Raw genomic sequence first — 19,537 nt, forward strand, 5'->3', positions numbered from 1 at the left:
AGTTTTAGAACTAAATACTTCTACTGAGTGGAATAAACGTGACCCTTTCCCATCAGAAGCTGTAGACTGTTCACCCTCGATTCCAGCCAAACCCCCGCGCCCCGATCCGTTTCTCTCGCCCAACTCCTGGCTGCCCTCACCAAAGGCGGCTGCACCTCTAGGCCGCGGGCAGATGTCAGTCCAGCCTGGGCAGGACACTTCCGGGGGCTCCGCGCTAGAGCCCCGAGCGGCAGCGGCGCCAGGCCCGCGCGGCCCGGCAGGGCGGGGGCGGGGCGGCGGGCCCGGAGCGTGCGCGCGCACCTCGCACTCCGCGCCCGGGGACGCCCACTCGCGAGCCGGGGCGGCAGCGGCCAGCGCCTCACCGCCCGGTCTCCCCCGCCCGGCTTTTTTCGGTGCTCGCCAACGGCTGCTGGGCGCGAGCCTGTCCTGGGCTCCCTGGGCCCGCGGAGGCCGGGACCGAGGCCTGGGCCGCATCCCCGCGCCGCCTCTTCCGCCGCCGCCGGCGCGAGCTGTGAGGGTTCGGGAGGCGGCTCGGAGGCGGCAGGAAGGAGACGGAGCCGACCTCGGCCCGCCGGAGACGCGATCGCTCCGAGCGCGCGCGGCCGCCCGCCTCCCGGGGCGGAGCGAGGAATGAGTGAGCGCCTGCCCCGGGCTCCGGGACCCAGAGCCGCGGCCCGACTTCCTCCCCCGCCGCGGAGGCGCGGCGCGGGCAGCGGCGGCCTCGCTGGCGGAGCGGACGCCCGGGCTTGTTGAGCCCGCCGCGGCGAGGACGAGGACGAGGAGGAGGAGGAGGAGCCGGGCGGGGGCGGCCGCCGTTCCCTCCCCCGCACTCGGCGGCCGCTGGAGGAGGAAGTTCCGCTCCCTGACTAAGCCTGGTGGTGGCGGCCGGCGGCTCCGAGGCTCAGGTATTTGGGACGCGGCCGCCTTTCGCGTCTGCCGGTCGGCAGCACCGGATCCCTGGTGGAGCCCGGAGCCCCCTGGGCGGTGTCGGGAAGCGCGGCGGCCGACGGCTTCTTCCTGCTCCTTCCCCGGGCGCTGCTGCTTGGGCTTCCCGGCGAGGAGGGAGACCGTCCCTGCTTCAGACTTCTAGGGAGACCTTCATGTTTTCCCACAGAGGCTCAGATACTGCGGAATAGAGGCGACGGAGGAGACGAAGTGAGCCTTGTACAACTCCCATCTCGCCAACCTCCGTTTTGAGCATCTTAACTGAGGTGCAAGAATGGAAGAACCCACCTTGTAGCTTTTCTGCAGTGTGGCTTGCCGGCTGTACTCCTAGGAATGAGCAGGAGACTTACAATAACCTGACGAAGTACTGAAAGCCAAATGGTAGGAAGATGCCACACGACATAAATTAGCGATCGTTAAGGAGGCCACTCGGGTTTTTGCGTGTAATTGGACGAGAGCGAAAGAGGTGCTCTCTGAAAAAAGCACAACAGTCCTTTGAGAGGAGAAATACAGAGTTTAGCCACTTTTGCCAAGATTTTGAAAACCGTTCAGTGTGTTGTACATTTGATACAAGATGAGAACTTTATGAAGTGTTCTGAGCAAGAGCCTAAACGATGACTACCCCAGCCCTGCTGCCCCTGTCTGGACGCAGGATACCGCCTCTGAACCTGGGGCCACCTGCCTTCCCACATCACAGGGCTACCTTGAGACTGTCTGAGAAGTTCATCCTTCTCCTTATTCTTAGTGCCTTCATCACCCTGTGTTTTGGGGCATTCTTTTTCCTTCCAGACTCTTCAAAACACAAACGCTTTGATCTGGGTTTAGAGGATGTGTTGATTCCTCATGTAGATGCAGGCAAAGGGGCAAAGAACCCTGGCGTCTTCCTGATCCATGGACCTGATGAACACAGACACAGGTTTGTTTATTTTAGAAATTCTAGTGTTAACATGTAGCAGAGCAAGGTAGGGTTATTAGATCTAATCTGTCTCTGTCTCTGCTTTTTTTCTCTAGTAGTTAAACGTGTAATAATCCTGAGTTGTTTTAGTTCAAAACTGGCTGAGTAGAACTATGGAATGAAAGGATTACTGGAGTCTCACCTGAAATCCAGGTGCTTCGTTTTTCATAAAGAAACGTGTGTTCAGAGTTATGGCTGACGTGGACCTTATTACTTGATTGACATTTCCTTGACTTTTGTTAAACGTTATGAAGTAGTTCTAATGTTTCTTTATATTTTGTACTTTTAGATTAATTTTGTTGCTTAATGTGACTTCCAAAAGAATCTGATATGATCTGTGAAATGTAACTAAAATTAACAAAGTAATTTTTCTTGAAACTTTATTTCCTCATTTATATAAGCTATGATAAGTATTTGGGAAAACTATGTTATTCAAAACTGGCATCAGAACTCTGGCAGCAGCTATGCATTAATATTATTATTGTAGGAAATGGTCATATACTAAATGGATGGGTTCCTTTATATTTTCCATAGTCTAAAAAGATAAAAAATGACCAATTTCTAGATTAAAGACATTTATATAGAAAAATTCTCAAATGCATTTAAAATCTAAAATTTGAATGAAAATGTAGATCTTTGCATTTTTTTCAGTGTAAAAGAAGTCAACATAAATAATGTAAAGAAGAATTCTTAAATTTATATGGCCCATGAACATAAATGTGTGTGTTTTCTTGCTATTCCAGACTCCTGAGGTCAGACTTTGAAGAAAGAAGATGATTATAAAGTTCTGATAACAGAGGGTGATTAGTCAGCCACATTCTGAGTTTTAGATAGCAAAAGTATGGTTGGTAAATAGTGCATGTGAAAATTCACTGGAATCTCTGGCTTCTGAGTTTTGGAAAGGGAGAATTCCAATAGTTGAATTAGTGAAGAATCTCTGTATTCCTGTGGTTATATTGGTTTAATTTTTTACTTTTTTCTGGCTTACTTACTTGAAATTATGGTCCCTATAGTGATTATGGTCCCTATAGTAAAATTCTTTTACTTTGGAAAAGGAAATCAATTTAAAATCAGACCATTAAATTAAGATTAAAATGTGGAAATGCAAAACATCAAATTAATGTATAATACATAAATATAATATTGACAGTTACTAAGACCATATCTGTTTTGTACATGGATAAAGTTTTTTTCTTAATTTAGAAGACACATACTGATAATTTACCCGAATTTCCTACACATATGGAAGGATTATAGGGTAGAGTAGTGGTGGTGCATCTACGGCACATGTGTCACAGCAGGCTGTTTGTATCATTGAAAGCTGTAAGAGATTCTCCATCACTGGTATAGCAGGATGAGGGATGGAAGATAACTTGTTAGTTCTTATAACATCAATTAAAAGCTACAAATCAGATTGGTTTTAATAATGGATCTTTATTAATGGTATGTAAGATCTCAGTTACATATATTTAAACTGTGGTTTGCTGCTGATCAGAGGTGTGCTTTGAGCAAATTTAAAACTTCTGTTTCCTCTGTATGACGTTGATACCTATTTTACAGGTTGTACTGAATGAGATGTAACACTTAATACAGTTTCTAGGATTTAGTCAATTATCCGTAAACGTGTTTAGTACTAGTATTGTGATGGAATATTTTAATTCTGAGTTTGTGTTAAATAGTGTATGTTTCTGAAACACTGGGTACAGTTTGATTAATATTTCAAAAGTATTCCAGAGTTTTGTTGTCTAAAGAAACATTTTACAGTCAGACCACTGGTTAGCAGCAAATATGTATTTCATATCCTTTTGTGTTTTGGTACCAGGGATCAAACTCATGACCTCACGCTTGCCAGACAGGCGCCTGTGCCGCTGAGCAGTAGCCCCAGCCCTGCTGACCATTTTTTGTCGAATCCTATTTTTAAGAAGGTCCTGTATAAGCGGGTAGTGAATATTAGATAAGTGATTTTGGTTTTATGTATAAATGAGTGTTAGAAGGTTGTACTCGTGGTCAGAACATTTAATGGAGTGACTAGCGGATGCTGTGGAGTAGACAGCAGTGAGACTAGGGAAGGCTTCATTTGGAAAGTGGTCTAGAAAGTCTTTAATTAGTGTTGGAGAGAGGAGAAGGGATCCAAGCAGAGCGCAGCTGCAGGTGTGAGAGGCCTAAGGTTAAAAACTTTGTGTCATGAGGATCTGAGAAATGTCCATTAAGGCTGATGGAGAAAGTAGCAGTATGGGGCCAGATGATGAGATTAGGTGAGAGGTCCAGAGTTGTCTTGCATGCAGATTCTTTGAGCCTCCTCATTATTACCAAAATTTGAATTGGTTGTCAGCATTCACAGGTCTGGATATTTCATATCATGTTTAGCACTTCTGATTTCTCTTAAAAACTTACTCTAATTTTTTATTAGAGATTTAATTATTCAAGGCAACACCCGGATCTGTGTTTTCAGATGGAAACGCTCAGCTAGAGTCTAGTAGCAGCTGCTCCTATAAGGGGCGTGTGCTGTCCAGTTTTTGCCTCTGAATTGGGGTGTCAAATGAATAAATATATAGCAAATCAGTATTTAACCTGGTGGTTGTTGACTTTGCAGTCCCCACGGAGTATCCTGGAGCGTTTGTAGTTAAGTGATTTGGTTTTATTCTAAGTATACTATGAGGAGTCATTGATGCAAGGGAATGACATGATCATTTTAAGTTTTTAAACATTTTAAACAATCATTGTGTGGGGTGCTAAGTAGGATGGAGTCTCTGTGTCACAGAGGATATTGATTGGTAGAGAAGGAGAAAGATTAATGCAGAAAAGTTAATTCAAGAGTTGTTAAACTAGTAGATTTTATCAAAAGTGATGGTTAATGGTTGGTTAACTGTGGGGGATGATATAGAAAGGTAGAAGAGGGAGGGAGCCTAGAATAACTTCTAAGTTTCTGGATTGCCTGGCCTTGGATTAATAAGACATTTACATTATTTAATGAATGCCTTAAGTTGTGTAATTTATTTTACATGAAGTTAGTATATTTACATGAGGATTAAGCAGTTTACAATAATCCAGTGTCCCCCTCCCCCCCACGATTACACAACATGCATAGTTTGGGATGACTATTCCTTTCTGATTTTGAAGTACATTCGTTTTAATATACATGAATGTTGTAATATACACTGATATACAACAAGGGTCACCCTGGAAATTAAAATGTACTATAGTTTTTTCATTTTTGAAGCTGACATTTGTTTTATTTAATGGCATTGTATAAATGGGCTCTGTGTGTGCCCGTGCGCATGTGTTTATGTTTATGTGTGTGCTTGTAGATGAACTTAAACATTTATTTGGATAGCTGATGTTTCATTCTCCAGTCAAGATTTTGTTACTTTGAATTGACTGCTTGAGGCTCAGGTATAGTTTCTTCAAAGAGAAGAAAATGTGGGCATTATGGTAAGAAAGACCCTAATTATTTGCATCTTGGTTGAACTAACTAGCTATGTGAGATGGTACAACATATAATAATGACTAAATTTGTGCTGACCAATGTGGTAACAACTAGTTATCTAAGATTATTACACTTAAAATGTAGCTAGTTTTAATTATAGTGAGCTTTAGTGAGTTTCTTAGGTCATGTGATGATTAGTAGTTTATTTTTCATGTAAGAGTAAAAATACTCAATTGCACTATTGTAATTTTAATTTTCTTGTGCCTTTCCTCGTCTCATTCTACTTTCTTTGCCTTTTTTCTCCTATCCTGTATTTTTTTTTAAAATTCTGTTCTTTAAGGATTTATGCTCCTGTTTGAGGAATTTTTTAGTTTATCCCCTAATTTGCTGTATATTCCATTTCTCTTTTAATATATTTTCATCCATTTGGCTCATGGTTATTTTTCTGTTTCCCTTTATCTAAATGTGAATTATGTACGAACTGTTTGTACTTAACAATTGTCAAAAGCAGCCGGTGTAGGTGCCTTTGCTACATTATTATTATTATTATCATTATTATTTTGGTTTTTGTGTATAGTATTGAGTAAATACCCTGTTCAGCTCTATAGTTGGAGAACAAGTTTATCTGTCCAGCTCTCAGTCTTTCTCCTCTCTTCTACTTTCGGTAACATCTTCAGTAGTCATAACTGTTCTGTTGCTATTGTAGGTTTTTAATGTAATTTCCAAATTAGAGTAAAATACAGTTGACAGTCTGGGCAGTCAATAAGATGCCTTTTATCTTGTCCCTCATCACCCATCAATTCTGAATGTGATTTCCCACTTCCTTTACAAAAATCGTATAAGAGTCACTCAGTGACAGAATGTAGTTAAGTGCATAATAATTGAAGAAGGACTCTGTGCTCAGGATATAACAGTTTTGTGACTACAGGGAGTTTTTGTTCCGTTTCTCTTTGGGGTAGACCATTGGGTCTCTAAGGTAAGAGCAGTTGTGGTAGTGCTGTAGTTTAGGCTTTTGGGGGGAGGGATTATGAAATAAAACTTGGTTCTGTAACATCTAGGTATAGTTGCAGGTTTGTGAAAAGTTCTTCAAGATTCTGACATTAAGTTTGTGATGGGTATTTTTTTTTCTTTTTTGATAGGCTGAGGTTCTTTTTTACGTCATTTTCTGTGCTTTCCACAATTAGTATAATCATGTGAAAGAGGCTGAATGAAGGGGCTACTCACGGAATGACATTTTGTGTACTGTTATTTAAATTTTTAATTTTGATCCAAACAAAATAAATGACTTTGCTTTTTTCCATGTTTTAAAATTATTGAATATGTCAGTGTGTTTTTCATTCTTCTTCTAAAAATGAATAGAATTTTCCAGTGGCCTGATTACAATGCAAAATACTCAGGTTTTTCATGTTGGTCAGTGAATGTTGGCTGTTCTGGGAGATACCATCATAAAATGCCCATAATAAATGAATAATATTTATTGGTTATAATTAAATGTTTCAAGGAACAGAAACACTAATTCATTTGCTATAAAAGCTATAATGGCCATTACAGAATTTCCCTTTGATTTCATAGAAAGGGTTCTAGGCTTATAAAATGTTTATTTTCTGTTACTTGCTAATTTTTTTGGACTTATTAAAGTATTAGAATCACAGTCTCAGAATATTTCTCTCATTAATGCTGATTTTTTTAGGTTCCTTTTTTTTTTTTTTTTTTGGTTCTGGATTTTTTTGGTACTGGGATTTGAACTCAGAGCCTGGTGCTTGTCAGGCAGGCACTGTGGTGTTGAGCTACATTGTGGCCCCAGTTTTTATGATTCTATAGCATGTAGTTTAAGGTTTTATTTTCAGTCATTGCTGTTTTTTGTAAATCTGTGCTCAAATATTTTGAGTTATTTTATATAATTTTAATAGTGTTTTTGATCGTCAGGTTCTTGTTTTATTTATAGCCAAGATAGTCCAAATCCACACATAGATCTATTCCTTTAGCTTCCCTGCTGTTAAGCAGGTTTTTTGTTGTTGTTTCCTAGGTTTTTTATCTGTGATTGCATATTTAAATGGTTTTATAGTCATTTGCTTGTCTTTCTTTTCCTGATAGAACATGGATTTCTTTAAGGTCAAGGGACTATACTTTATCTTTGTATTTCCAGTGCTCGAATACATTTGGTTCTTAATAAAAGTTCATTTCTGCTGAATGAATATCCATGGCAGGATTAAAATTCTACAAGAAAAGGTCTAAACAAAATTCAGGGAAATTTTATGAGAGAAGGTATAAAAGCAGGAGTAGTGATGCCTTAAATTGAAAAAGACGCAGTCTTTCATAAAGGCGCTTTATAAAAAATAAGACTAGAAATCATATATTAGCTTTATCTAGAACAAAGTTGTTTGTACAAATGTATTTAGGTATTTTGTAGCTTGTGTTGAATTCTCCCTCTTCAAGAAAAAGATAGAAAATAGTAGAAAACCCTGCCTTTTTGAGATAGTGTTTCACTATTTCAGGCCTGCCTTGACCTCACTTTGTAGCCCATTCTGGCCTCAAACTCATAGCAATCCTCCTGCCTCAGCCCCTTGAGTCTTGGGATTACAGTTGTGAGCCACCACGCCTGGCAATAGAAAACTGCTTGATGAGTGTTTATGTATTTATTTATTCTTGGTATCAAGGATCATACTCATGACCTTACAGTTGCCAGGCAGGCGCTTAAGCCACTAAGCTAAATCCCTGGCCAATGTTTTCATACATTTAATTTTCCTTAATCTTCACTGACTGACTTTACATTTTTATTGGATGGGAAAATTATTTTTCTAGTTTCATTTTCCCTAACTGCAAATTCTGTCAGAATCAAATTCTGCAGTTCTGTCAAATTCTGTTGATTACTGTTGTATTTTTGCTGTAACCTTGTTACTTTTAGAACATGACTGTAATGAAATGTGTACTGGAAGTTTATTCAGATTGGGTTTAGGGTTTTCTCATAAAGAAGAATCTTTTGCAAAGGGCTCAGTTTCTAGTGATTTGTCTGAGAATGTTACATTGTTCAGAAGGAAGGTGTGCTTGTTTGTTTATTCTCAGCCTCCTGAGTAACTTAGATTTACCAGCATATGCTACCAACCTTGCCATATCATTATTTATTTTAAAGAACGTTGGCCTAAGTTGTAAGAGTTAGGGGCTCTGATTTTAGCCCTGTCCTTTGTTGTTGAAATGTTTTTAAACTGTTCAACTTCTTTGTTCTTTAATGTCCTTACTTATTTATGAAATAGGAAAATTGACATTTTCTTTCATCTTATGTGTGAAATACATGTAATCTTATGAAATAGAGAACTGTCTTGAATAGGCAGTAATTTAGTTCATCTGTCATAAATACTGTGAAGATAAAAGTTGCTCTAAATAGGAATTAGTATCATTTTGTATATAAAAATGAAGGTTTGAAATTATTTTGGAAATGACTAAAATAAAGCCAGGTGTGGTGGCTTACGCCTGTAATCCCAGCCTTCGGGAGGCTGAGGCAGGAGGGTGTTAGGGCTACAGAGTGAGCTCAAGGCCGCCTGAACTGCGTAGTGAGACCCTGTCTCAAAAAGACAAAAACAAAAACCCAATGGCAACAAAAAACCTAAAAGATATTATTGTGTAATGGAATCTGGACAGATTTAAAAAATAAAAGTGAATGAAATGACAATGACTGTTACACATATTCTTATTTTTGTTATTTTAAAAGTATAGTTTATTGATCATTTTATATGCCAGCTTAAAGATTATCAGTATATTTACAAAAGTATTCCCAAGTGTCATTTTGAGCTGTGTTAAAAATCATTTCTTTTTCATTTGTTATCTAAAATGTTAGGATAGACTCTAAGTAAAACAATCCTTGAGTAAGGCTTTGGGCACTGTGAAGGGTTTTAATACTGTACTCCTGAGGTGCAGTTTAAAAATTTTTTTTTTCATTTTAAAGAGAATAAAACAAAACAAACAGAACAAAGCAAATCAAAATAGAACAATGCAGGCAACCCAGGACTACCATGATGTCTCTTGTTTTCCTCAAAATAGTTGTCCATACCTTCACACACAATACAATCAAACAAAACAAAATAGTGTAAAACTAATCAAAACAAAAGAATGAAAGCATTATGGGACTTCAAAACAAGGCAATAGGAAATCAACAGTAGTTACCATAATATCTCTTGTTCTCTTCAAAATAGCTGTCCATATCCTCACATACAATGAAATCAAATAATAGAAAACAGACTAAAACCAATCAAAACAAAGAATGAAAGCATTACAGGACTTCAAAATCGGATAACAGGAAATGAACAGTATTACTGTAATGTCTTGTTTTCTTCAAAATAGTTGTTCATATCCTCACATACAATGAAATCAAATAATAGAAAACAGACTAAAACCAATCAAAACAAAGAATGAAAGCATTACAGGACTTCAAAATCAGATAACAGGGAATGAACAGTGTTAGTATAATGTCTTGTTTTCTTCAAAATAGTTGTTCATAGGATCACACTTAATAAAATCAAAACAAAATAGAACTAAACCAATTAAACAAAAGAAAGCATGATAGGACTTCAAAACAAGATCATAGGACCCAAGCATGATTACCTTAATACATCCCATTATGTTCAAAATAGCTGCCCATATCGTCAGACACAGTAAAATCTAACAAGACAAGACAGAACAGAACCAAACCTAAGGAAATTGTGAAAACATTGCAAGAATTCAACACAAGACAGTAAGAAATTAACATTGGTTACCACCTTATCCTAGGTATTTCCTCCCCTGTCACTTTTAGAATATCTGTTGTGTTTTTGGATCTCACTAACAACTCCTGTTTTTTGTGCTAGTGTTCACCTGTATGAGTTCAAACTGTTCTGTCCATGAACATGATCTCCAGTTGCACCCATTTACCTACAGAGCCTAGAGGTTATCCTACTTTATAGTTGGGTAGCTTCCCATTGTATGACAGTACCATATCTTTCTTATCCATTCTGTGGCTGATGGGCCAGTTATTCTTGTTTTTTTCTGGTCTCCTGCTGCATGAAACAATTGTTTTTTCTCCTTTGATTTTCAGTCTGTGAATTTCCTTTTGAGTTAAATGTGTTTGTTGTATACAGTATATTGATAGATCTTGTTTCTTGGTCCATTCTCCTTGTTTCTTTTTATTCCTGAACTGAGCCCATTTCCATTAATGGTTACAGTGGACATACACTGGTTTGTCTCTGCCATGCTATCCTTCTGCTGTTGGTCCTCCACTTTTCCCTTTCATTCAGTTGCCTGTTCTGTTTGGCAGTCCTCCTCTGCTGCTGTTCCTGGAACCATGATCCTCTTTATCTCTCTGTAGAATATCCTTTAGCACCCTCTGTAGGGTTGGTTTGGTCATGAATTCCTTCAGTTTTTCTTTATCATGAAAGTATCTTATTTTTCCATCAATTTTGAAAGATAGCTTTTCAGGGTACAACAATCTGGGTTGGAAGTTGTTTTCTTTCAGAGTTTGAAACACTTCAACCTTTTCTTGATTTGGTGGTTTGTTTTGAGAAGTCTGCCATGATTCTGATGGATTTTCCTTTATATAGATTTTCTGTTTCTTTTCTTTAACAGCCTTTACTATTCTGTTCTTGTGCTGAATTTCTGGGATATTGATCATTATATGTCTGGGTGTAGATTTATTTTGGTTATGGCTAGTTGGAGTTCTGTATGCCTTGCATATCTATAAGCTCAGTGCTTTTCCCATGTTTGGAAGTTTTCTGCTATTCTATAAATGGTCTTTTTACATCATTTGTGTTTATCTGTGTTTTTTCACTGACACCTATCATATTTAAATCATTTTTCTTTGTGTCATCTTGTGGCCATTGAATTATTTCCTGATTCCTTGATATTTGTTACTTTTAAAAGGATCTGTCCTTTCATGATCACTAGCTACAACCCTGTCTTCAGGATCTGAAAGTCTTGCAAGCCGTTTTGCCAACTTTTGGACTTTTTAATTTCCTGGATATCTTTTTGAATCTGTTTCATGCATTGTAATTCCTTTCTATATTGTTCATTCAAAGTTTCCATCATTTTCCTATGCTCCTCTTCTTTTTTTTTTTTATCTATGTCTTCTTTAGATACGCTCAGCAATTCTTTCATTGCTTTTCATTCCCTCTTTTATCTGAGACGTTATTTCTGATTTGATCAGTTTTAGTTTCATGAAGTGTTTCTTTACTTCAGTTGCTATCTTCTCAGAGATTTCATGTGTGACTTCTGTTGTCTTCTATGACTGTGTCTCCCAGACTTGTTCTGTGTGGGCTGCGATTGCCTTTTGCTCCTTTGTTTTGACATTCTCCTGGGTTCCTCCCAACAAGCTGATTTAGGGTTCCCAGGCACTTCCCTTGTTGTCTGCCCTTCCATGGTGTAGGGGAATAGGACCTTTGTTCCTCTGTCCCTGGGTTTCAGGGAGGTAGCAGGGTATGGAGAGGGCTTCTCCAGATCTGTGCAGGTACACTGGGGCTTCCCCAATGGCCAGGGATGTGTGGTGGTAGGGCTGCTTCTCTCAGGCTGTGTGTCTACACTGGGACTCTTCAGTAATGGTAGGCATACAGGGGGATGTTTTTCTGATTCTCCTGGGAATGATGGCTATCAGAAAAAACCAAGAGCCTCCAATGGTGGCCTGCAGATGGAGTGCATAGGGCTTACCTAGCTGTGTGTCCCTGTTTCTGTTGGGTCCTGACCTAGCTCCCTGATCTCCCAAATGGGTATACAGCGGAGGTTTAAATAAAATGAGACAAGTGATATGATTTTAGGGATCCAGGGGATCAAAACTCTTTTGTTGAGCTCAAGACTTCGAGGGCTAAGACAAAGACTTCTCTGGACTGCCCACTTTATTTATTAGGTCCAACAGCAAGGGGCGGGGAAACTGAGGAAAGTACAGGCAATGAGCAGGACGTCCCCAAGTAATGAAGCAAGTCAATTCAGTTGAACTGTCTTATGAATACATGGTAAAAGTGAGACAGTAGGAGTAATTTCTGTAGCTGCAGTCTATCTACTTAATTGATGGTTGAGCCAAGAGTCTGCAACTGTGGCCTTATCTTGCCCTTTGAAGTATCTCTGGCCTCACAGGCCACTACAGGCCTCAGCCAGGACCAGTGATTCATAGAGGTTCATTTACTATGAATCAGCTCCAGTTGCCAGGCAAGGGGCTGAGACATAGGACAGACTCACAGATAAACATAGAAAGCCAATTAGTTAATTTTAAGTCCTGCTCAAAGCCGCTTTGTAGTGATCTCCAACATGTTTGCACTGGCTGCCCCCAAGAAGCAGCTTCCTGGTAGCGGTGACTGGGAGGTGGATCTGTTGTCTCTCTCTGCCTGTGCTGGCTATCTCCTGAGGTATAGTTTTAAGACTATAATTTTAATCTTTAAATTGAGAAGCTACTGAAAGTATTTTATCTTCAGTTGTTGAAGAACTTGGGAAAAGTTGTTAAAATTTTTTTTTAAATAAAAATGAGGTAATCTGGAGACTTAAAAAAACAATACAAGTATTCCCTTTTTTTAGTGTTTGCGTATTTATAAAATTTTAAGCTGTATTACTGATATAGATCTCTTTGTTTTACCTGTATCACTATTAAAAGATGTTGGCACCTTTTTTTTTGTTTTTTGGTACTGGGAATTGAATTCAGGACCTTGCACTTGACAAACAGGCATTGTGCCACTGGTCTATATGCCTGTTTGTCAAGTGCAAGGTCCTGAATTATTGGAATTCCAGCAGGTCAATTCCAATCTACCACCACCAATGCAACCTGCAGCGAGAGTAAAGACACCAAGACATATTTCAAGTTAAGGACAGCCAAGGGGTCCTAAGTCCATTTCCTGTGAGGACATGTGGACAAAGGCCTCGACCCTAGGCCTCTCCCAGCATTTATTCTCTTGTGTAGAAAGGGAGGTAGCTCAGAGATGAGTGATAGTGAGGATGTTGGGGATTACTGAGTAACTTGAGCTGGCTGGCCAGGTACAAGAATGGCATCTCTGTAATTTGCAGAGATAAAGATATGCAGAAGGAGCAATTTGTATAACCTAATTAAGGTATCAGTGGAATTGTTTTGGGGGGCTATTGCTTTGGTTTTTGATACACATACTCTTGTGCCTGGGGAGTCATAGCCTCTTATCTTAAGGCTCACACCCAGTTGACATTCCCAGAGCTATTTGCTCTGCATCTCGCCAGCTCAATCCTGTAATGTGGAGAGCACCATGCGAGGAAACAGGACTGTCTGATGGCTAGACTTTGCACACTAACACCTCGGCTAGCCTTATTTGCAATGCTTAGAGCCAATTGAAGAGAGAAGGAAATATCCTAACCAGCCTTTCACATATCAGTATAAGGAAATGAGTCCCCAAGTAATCAAAGTCACAGCAATTGTTTTGGATCCAAAGGGAGTCACGGGAATTGTTTCCCACATATGAGAACTAAGTTGCTTCTCTATTTCAGTTGTTACCTTTTCAGAAATTTTAGGTGTGTGACTTCCAAGTTCTGTGGTGTTTATGTGTCCTAAACTTGTTCTCTGTGGGCTGGAGGTTTGAGGTTGTCGTTTGCTCCTTCATTTTGACATTTTCCTGTGTTCCTCTGAATTGACGGTTTGCTGCATCTTGGGTACTTCCTACATTGGCTGCCAGTCCATTGATGTAGTGGATCGGGTTAGGTACCTGAGTTCCTTCGATCCAGGCATGAGGCAGTGGTTCACCGATGCTTCTCCATGGTGCTAGGGCCTTGGGGCAATGTTTCTTTTTCTCCCTGGTGTTAGGCTTGCTGGATCTCTTTGGACCTCTGGTACGTAGCATCAGGATATGGCTTCTTTCTATGAAGTCCATTTGTTCATAGGTTTGGTTCAATACTGATACATCATTGGTGATTTTCTGTGTAGTTTGTCTCTGTGATAATCGGATAGTAAAGTCTATTACAATTGTGTTTTCTTATTTGATTTTCCATATCTACCAATAACTGTCGTATATAGTTGGGTGCTTCTGTATTAGTTGCGTATATATTTATGAACATTATAGCATTTGTGCTGTCTCCAGCTTTCTCACTGACCGAAGTCAACTTTGTGTTGTTACTCTTTGCTTTGTCTTGTAACTGTTGGATTGATTTGTCATGGTCTCTTGCTGTGTTTTATCTTTTTTTTTGTACTGGGGATCGAACTTGCACTTGCCATATAGGCATCTGTGCCGCTGAGCTATATCCCTTCTCTTGCTGTTTTCGTGATCACTTAGCTGCAATTCTATCCTCAAAGTCTGAAATTCTATCCTTTCCTTTGTTCAGTCTGTTGCCGTTGCTAAGAAACTAACATTGGTTACCATCTTCCTCTCCTAGGTGTTTACTCTCCTGTCACTTTCATAATATCTGCTGTGCTTTTTTGGATCACACTAACTCCTTTTTTTTTAATGCTAGGGTTCACCCAACTGAGTTCAAACCATTTTATCCGTGAACATGATCTCCAGTTGCATCCATTTATCTACAAGAGCCTCAAGGTTATTGTTCTTTATAGCTGGGTACTTTTCCTTTCTATGAAAATACATATTTTTCTCTATTCTTTGGTTGATGGGCAAGTTACCCTTGCTTTTGTCTGGTCTGTCACATGGAACAATTGTTTTCTCTCCTTTGGTTTTTAGTGTATGAATTTCCTTTCAAGTTAGATATATTTCTTTTTTGTATTTTGAGACAGGGTCTTGTTATGCAATTCAGGTGAGCCTTGAGCTTACTTTATAACCCAGGGTGGTCTTGAACTCATAATGATTCTCCTGCCTTGGCCTCCCTTTTCATGGCCTGCATTATTTTACCCTTGGTTAAAAAGAGTGGTAATACCTAGGGTAAGATAAACATTAAGTGACTGGCTTAATTTGCAAACTCCTAGTGTGGTTGTAAATTAATTGAATTTTCATGAAGAACCATTTAGTTATACCAGCTAACTTAAAGTGCATATTCTTTGATTTAGCAGTTCTTCAAGGAATTTATCCTTAGGATAAATGTGCATCAGTGCAAGTGTTCATGAAAGTCCCCTGGAGCTGTAATATGACATACACTATAAATGATCCAAATGTCTGTTAACAGAGGATTAGTTAAATAAAGGATATATGCTAATATATACAGAGATTTTTTTTTGTTTTAGTTTTAAAAATTCCTATAGGTATTTCTGTGTATTGTCAAAAGTACCACATGTTTGATTTAATGGTTTTAAGATAGTGTATTTAGTATCTTGAAGGCTAGGTCCTCTGTATCATTCTACTTTTGAGAAAATTATAAGCATACATAAAAAGTCAAAAGATAATACTAGTGAATGTCAGTGTACTTTTTAGCTTTGTTGCATCTTAACATTTTCTGATTTTAGCTTAAGGCAAATCTTTATCCTGATTTGGATGACTCTCACTCTTAGTATACAGTTTTATACAACTGTGATATATTTAATTGTTTTTCATATTCTTAAACATAAAGCAAGCTTTTTTTGGTAACAACTATTAAAGTATTTTATTTTTATTTTATTTTTGGTACTGGGGGTTGAACCCATGGCTTTTCAGTAAGCTATTAACTTACCACTTTTAAACATTTTTAATTTTTAGGCAGAATCTCACTAAGTTGCTGATATAGGACTTGAACTTGTGATCCTCCTGTCTTAGCCTTCCAGAATGCTGTTATTACTGGCATATGCCACTACACCTGACCTTAACATTGTATCTACAATTTTTGTATGTGAATGTTTTAGGGGTCTGGTTTAATTATATTATCAACCTAGGTTTTCCATTGTATGATCAAACATCAGATTATGTGTTCTCTTGTTGATAGGTGTGTTAAAGGTTTATAGCACCCTCCCTTCACCATCCCCTGCCCCAACTTTTTAGCTACAGAAACATTATGTGCACATGTATTTTTCTCTAAGAAAATTACTGGGTTGTATAGTATGTCTGTCATTGACTCTGTAGTTTGTGTTAATAACACGTGGCACTTCACTTCTACCTGGATCTTTACAAACAATGTTATTGTTAGGTTACTTTAAAACTTTGCCTATATGATGCCAATTTTAGGTTGTATTTCCCTGATTAATGATAAGGTAACTTGAGCTGAATGTGGTGGCACCTGCCTGAAATCCTAGCACTCAGGAGGCTGAGGCAGGAGGACCCTTGCAAGTTCAAAACCAGCCTGTGCTGCAAAGTGAGCTCAAGGTCAGCCTAAACTGCACAGTGAGACCCTGTCTAAAAAAGACCAAAAAGACAAACAAAAAAACCAAAGGTGACTTTTATTTTAAAGCATATTTACTGGTTATTTGGATGTTAGAGTCTTTGAGTTGCTTGTTCACATTGTTTTTTTTCCTTTTTTATTTAAGGAGAAAAAGGAAAAAAACAAAAAGGGTACAAGTAATACAAAATTTAAAAAATAAACAGTAAGAAATCACTAGTTAATAGATTACATATTCTCATCCTAGAAATAGTTGTTCAAGTTACATTATTGAAGCATATAAAGTGGACTTTCAAACAGTGAGAGTGCAAACAGTTTTGTTCAATGATCCAAAAAACACTTGGTAATATGGTTATCTATCTTACACACTTAAACATATATGCAGTTATAACCTTTAGAGCACTTTCTTTTCTTTTGTACAATGACAATTACACATTTTGGGTTTTATTACTCCTACAGTTCTTACTACTTTTTTTTGAAGAGAGTAAAACCAAATGTGACATATCAGAACAGAGTCAGTCAAATCAAAAGGATAGACATAATAGATAATGTAAAAACAAAATACAAGATGATCAACAATGGTTACCATACTGCCTCTTGCTTATTTTAAGAAGAATTGGCAGTTACAAAATTGAACTAAACAGGAAAGAATAAAACCAAAGCATTGGAGACAGGATTTTAAAAGAAAATAATAGTCAACCGGAATGGGCGTTGTAATGATTCTTATTGCTACACAGTTATGCCTATACTTTCGAAGTGGTACTATCAAGCAAAGCAGAATAGAGGAAAATGAGTCAAAACAAGATGGTGAGGGTGATACAGGATTTCAAATCAAGTTAATAGGAAATCAAAGTGGGTTACTATTATGTATCCTGCTATTTTAAAATTATTTTTCCCTTAATTAAAAAAATAAAAAAAATAAATAATTCAAAAAAAGGGGATTGAGATAAAAGAGGGCTTAACAACAGAACAGCACAGGTCAGATCATAACCATTTGAGCAAAATAATGTTTCACCACAAGATATCCTGACATAAAAATAGTTACCATAGTGTCTCTTTCCTTGAAATCTTTGAGTATAACTTCGTATACTGTAGCACCAAACATATCAAGACACTATAAAACCATTCAAGAGAATGACATTATTACAGAGTATTTAGGACCAATTAACAGAAAATGAACAATGATTTCTATATAAACTCCTTGTCTATAAAAGTGTTTGCTTATATTATCATATATAATAAAATCCAATAAGATACAACCTTTTAAGACCGATGGAGACAGAAGAGTACAAGTTTGATGGGGCTTCAAAACAAGATGATACTAAATCAGTACTAGTTATTATGATGTCTTGTTTTCTCCAAAATAGCTGTTCCTACCTTCTGATCTTCTCTGCCTCATTTCTGTTGAGCTCTTTTTCTGTCGTTTGTTGTCATTTTGTCTTCTTCATTTCGTTTTCTGCTCCATTCATTGTGGCCTCTCTGCCACTATTTCTGGAATCTTGGTATTTTCCTTTTTTAGACTATCATGCAGTATTCTCTGTAGAGTTGAATTAGTGGTTGCAAATTCCCCTAGTTCCTCTTTATCCTGGAAGCACCTTGTTTTTCCATCAATTTCTAGGGACAGTTGTGCAGGATATATCAGTCTTGGCTGGAGGTTATTATCTTTCAAAGCTTGGATTATTTCCCCCCACGCTCTTCATGATTTGATGGTTTGTGCCGAGAAGTCTGCTATAATTCTGATGGGTGTTCCCTTGTAAGTGATCTGTTTCTTGTCTCTGATGGCTTTTAATATTCTGTTCTTACATTGAATTTCTGGAATTTTGATTATTATATGCCTGGGTGTAGCTCTGTTTGGATTGTAGGTGGCTGGAGTCCTGTATGCCTCATATATCTGAGTATCTTTACCATTTGCTAAATTAGGGAAATTCTCCTGGATTATTTCTGTGAATAGCTTTTGTAGTCCATTTGTTTGTGTCCCCACTTCTCTTATGTTCTTAATTCTTAAGTTGTAGATCCTCTTACTATCTAGCTTTTGTATTATTGCTGTTTGTTTTTTTTGTTATTTTTAAGAAGTTTTTCATTTCATACTCCCATATTACAAATCTGCCCTCCAGTTCAGATAATCTGTCCTTAGTTTTTTTCAAGCTGTTATGCCAGTTTTCGATAGAGTTTTTAGTTTCCTGGTAATCTCTTTGAACCTGCTTCACGTATTCTATGCTTTCTCTATTTTCTCCATCAAACAATTCTCCCTTTTTTTTTTCTGTTCTTCCATTCCACCATCTATTTTTTCTTGGGTGGTGCTTAGCATTTCTCTAACTATTCTGCTTATGTCTTGCTTCAGGTCATTAATAACTTCATTCCTGAACTCGTCTATGAGGCTCTGGAGATAGCGCTTTGTGTCTATTGGTGCTGTGTCTGCTATTGCATGTTTCTCAGGATTGGGGGCCGAGGACGCTTTCTTGTTGCTCCCTCTTCCCATATTTTTTGTTGCTTATATATAAGCGCATATAGGAGGCCCAGCTTCTTCCCTGTTGGCCACAGTCTGTTTGAATTGCACTGGCTAGGTGTTCCCGCCCACCACAGCGCACCAGGGAGACACAGACCTGGGCAGTCTATGCCGGGCCGCCCCTCCAGCTCAACCTACTGAAGGCTTCACTGCTAGGGTGCATCTCCAGGAGCTGGGACCTCGGTTGGGCTAGCCTACTGGATCTCAGCCAGCGGTGTCTCGCAGGCCAGGCACTCCCCAACAATCCCTCTTGAGAGGGGGATATGTGACTGAAGTCACTATGGCATCTCATTCCGGGACGTCTGCCCGGTCTGAGTATGTCCTCCGCTGAAGCCTCCTTCTCTATGGAAGGGTCCCTATCCACTCACTCACCGCAGGTCGATGCAGGGCACCCGGCCAGCCCTGCTCCCAACTCCATTCAACGCTTCCCACTCTCCGAGCTTTCGCGCCTCTCTCCCCACTGTGCCTACCGGGACGCAACAGCGGCTGGAGGAAATTCAGATAGCAGTTTCCA

At 39.0% G+C, this 19,537-nt stretch overlaps 1 protein-coding gene across 2 annotated transcripts in view; it reads left to right on the forward strand.

Annotated features, from left to right (window-relative positions):
• Window positions 1–426: 426 nt before the first annotated feature.
• Window positions 427–19,537, forward strand: part of Man1a2 (mannosidase alpha class 1A member 2) — a 156,611-nt gene continuing 137,500 nt past the window's right edge. The window contains exons 1-2 of one of the 2 annotated variants that reach the window (XM_063256229.1): window positions 427–905; window positions 1,115–1,861. In XM_063256229.1, coding sequence (XP_063112299.1) covers window positions 1,560–1,861 — 302 coding nt within the window. In that variant the 5' untranslated portion in view covers window positions 427–905; window positions 1,115–1,559. Of the gene's footprint in view, window positions 1,862–19,537 lie in introns of both variants that reach the window. The other variant, XM_063256235.1, reaches the window with a different exon arrangement.

The sequence above is a fragment of the Cavia porcellus genome, unplaced genomic scaffold (assembly GCF_034190915.1).
Source record: "Cavia porcellus strain 051 isolate PalLab524CR breed Dunkin Hartley unplaced genomic scaffold, mCavPor4.1 scaffold_1, whole genome shotgun sequence".
Lineage (NCBI taxonomy): Eukaryota > Metazoa > Chordata > Mammalia > Rodentia > Caviidae > Cavia > Cavia porcellus.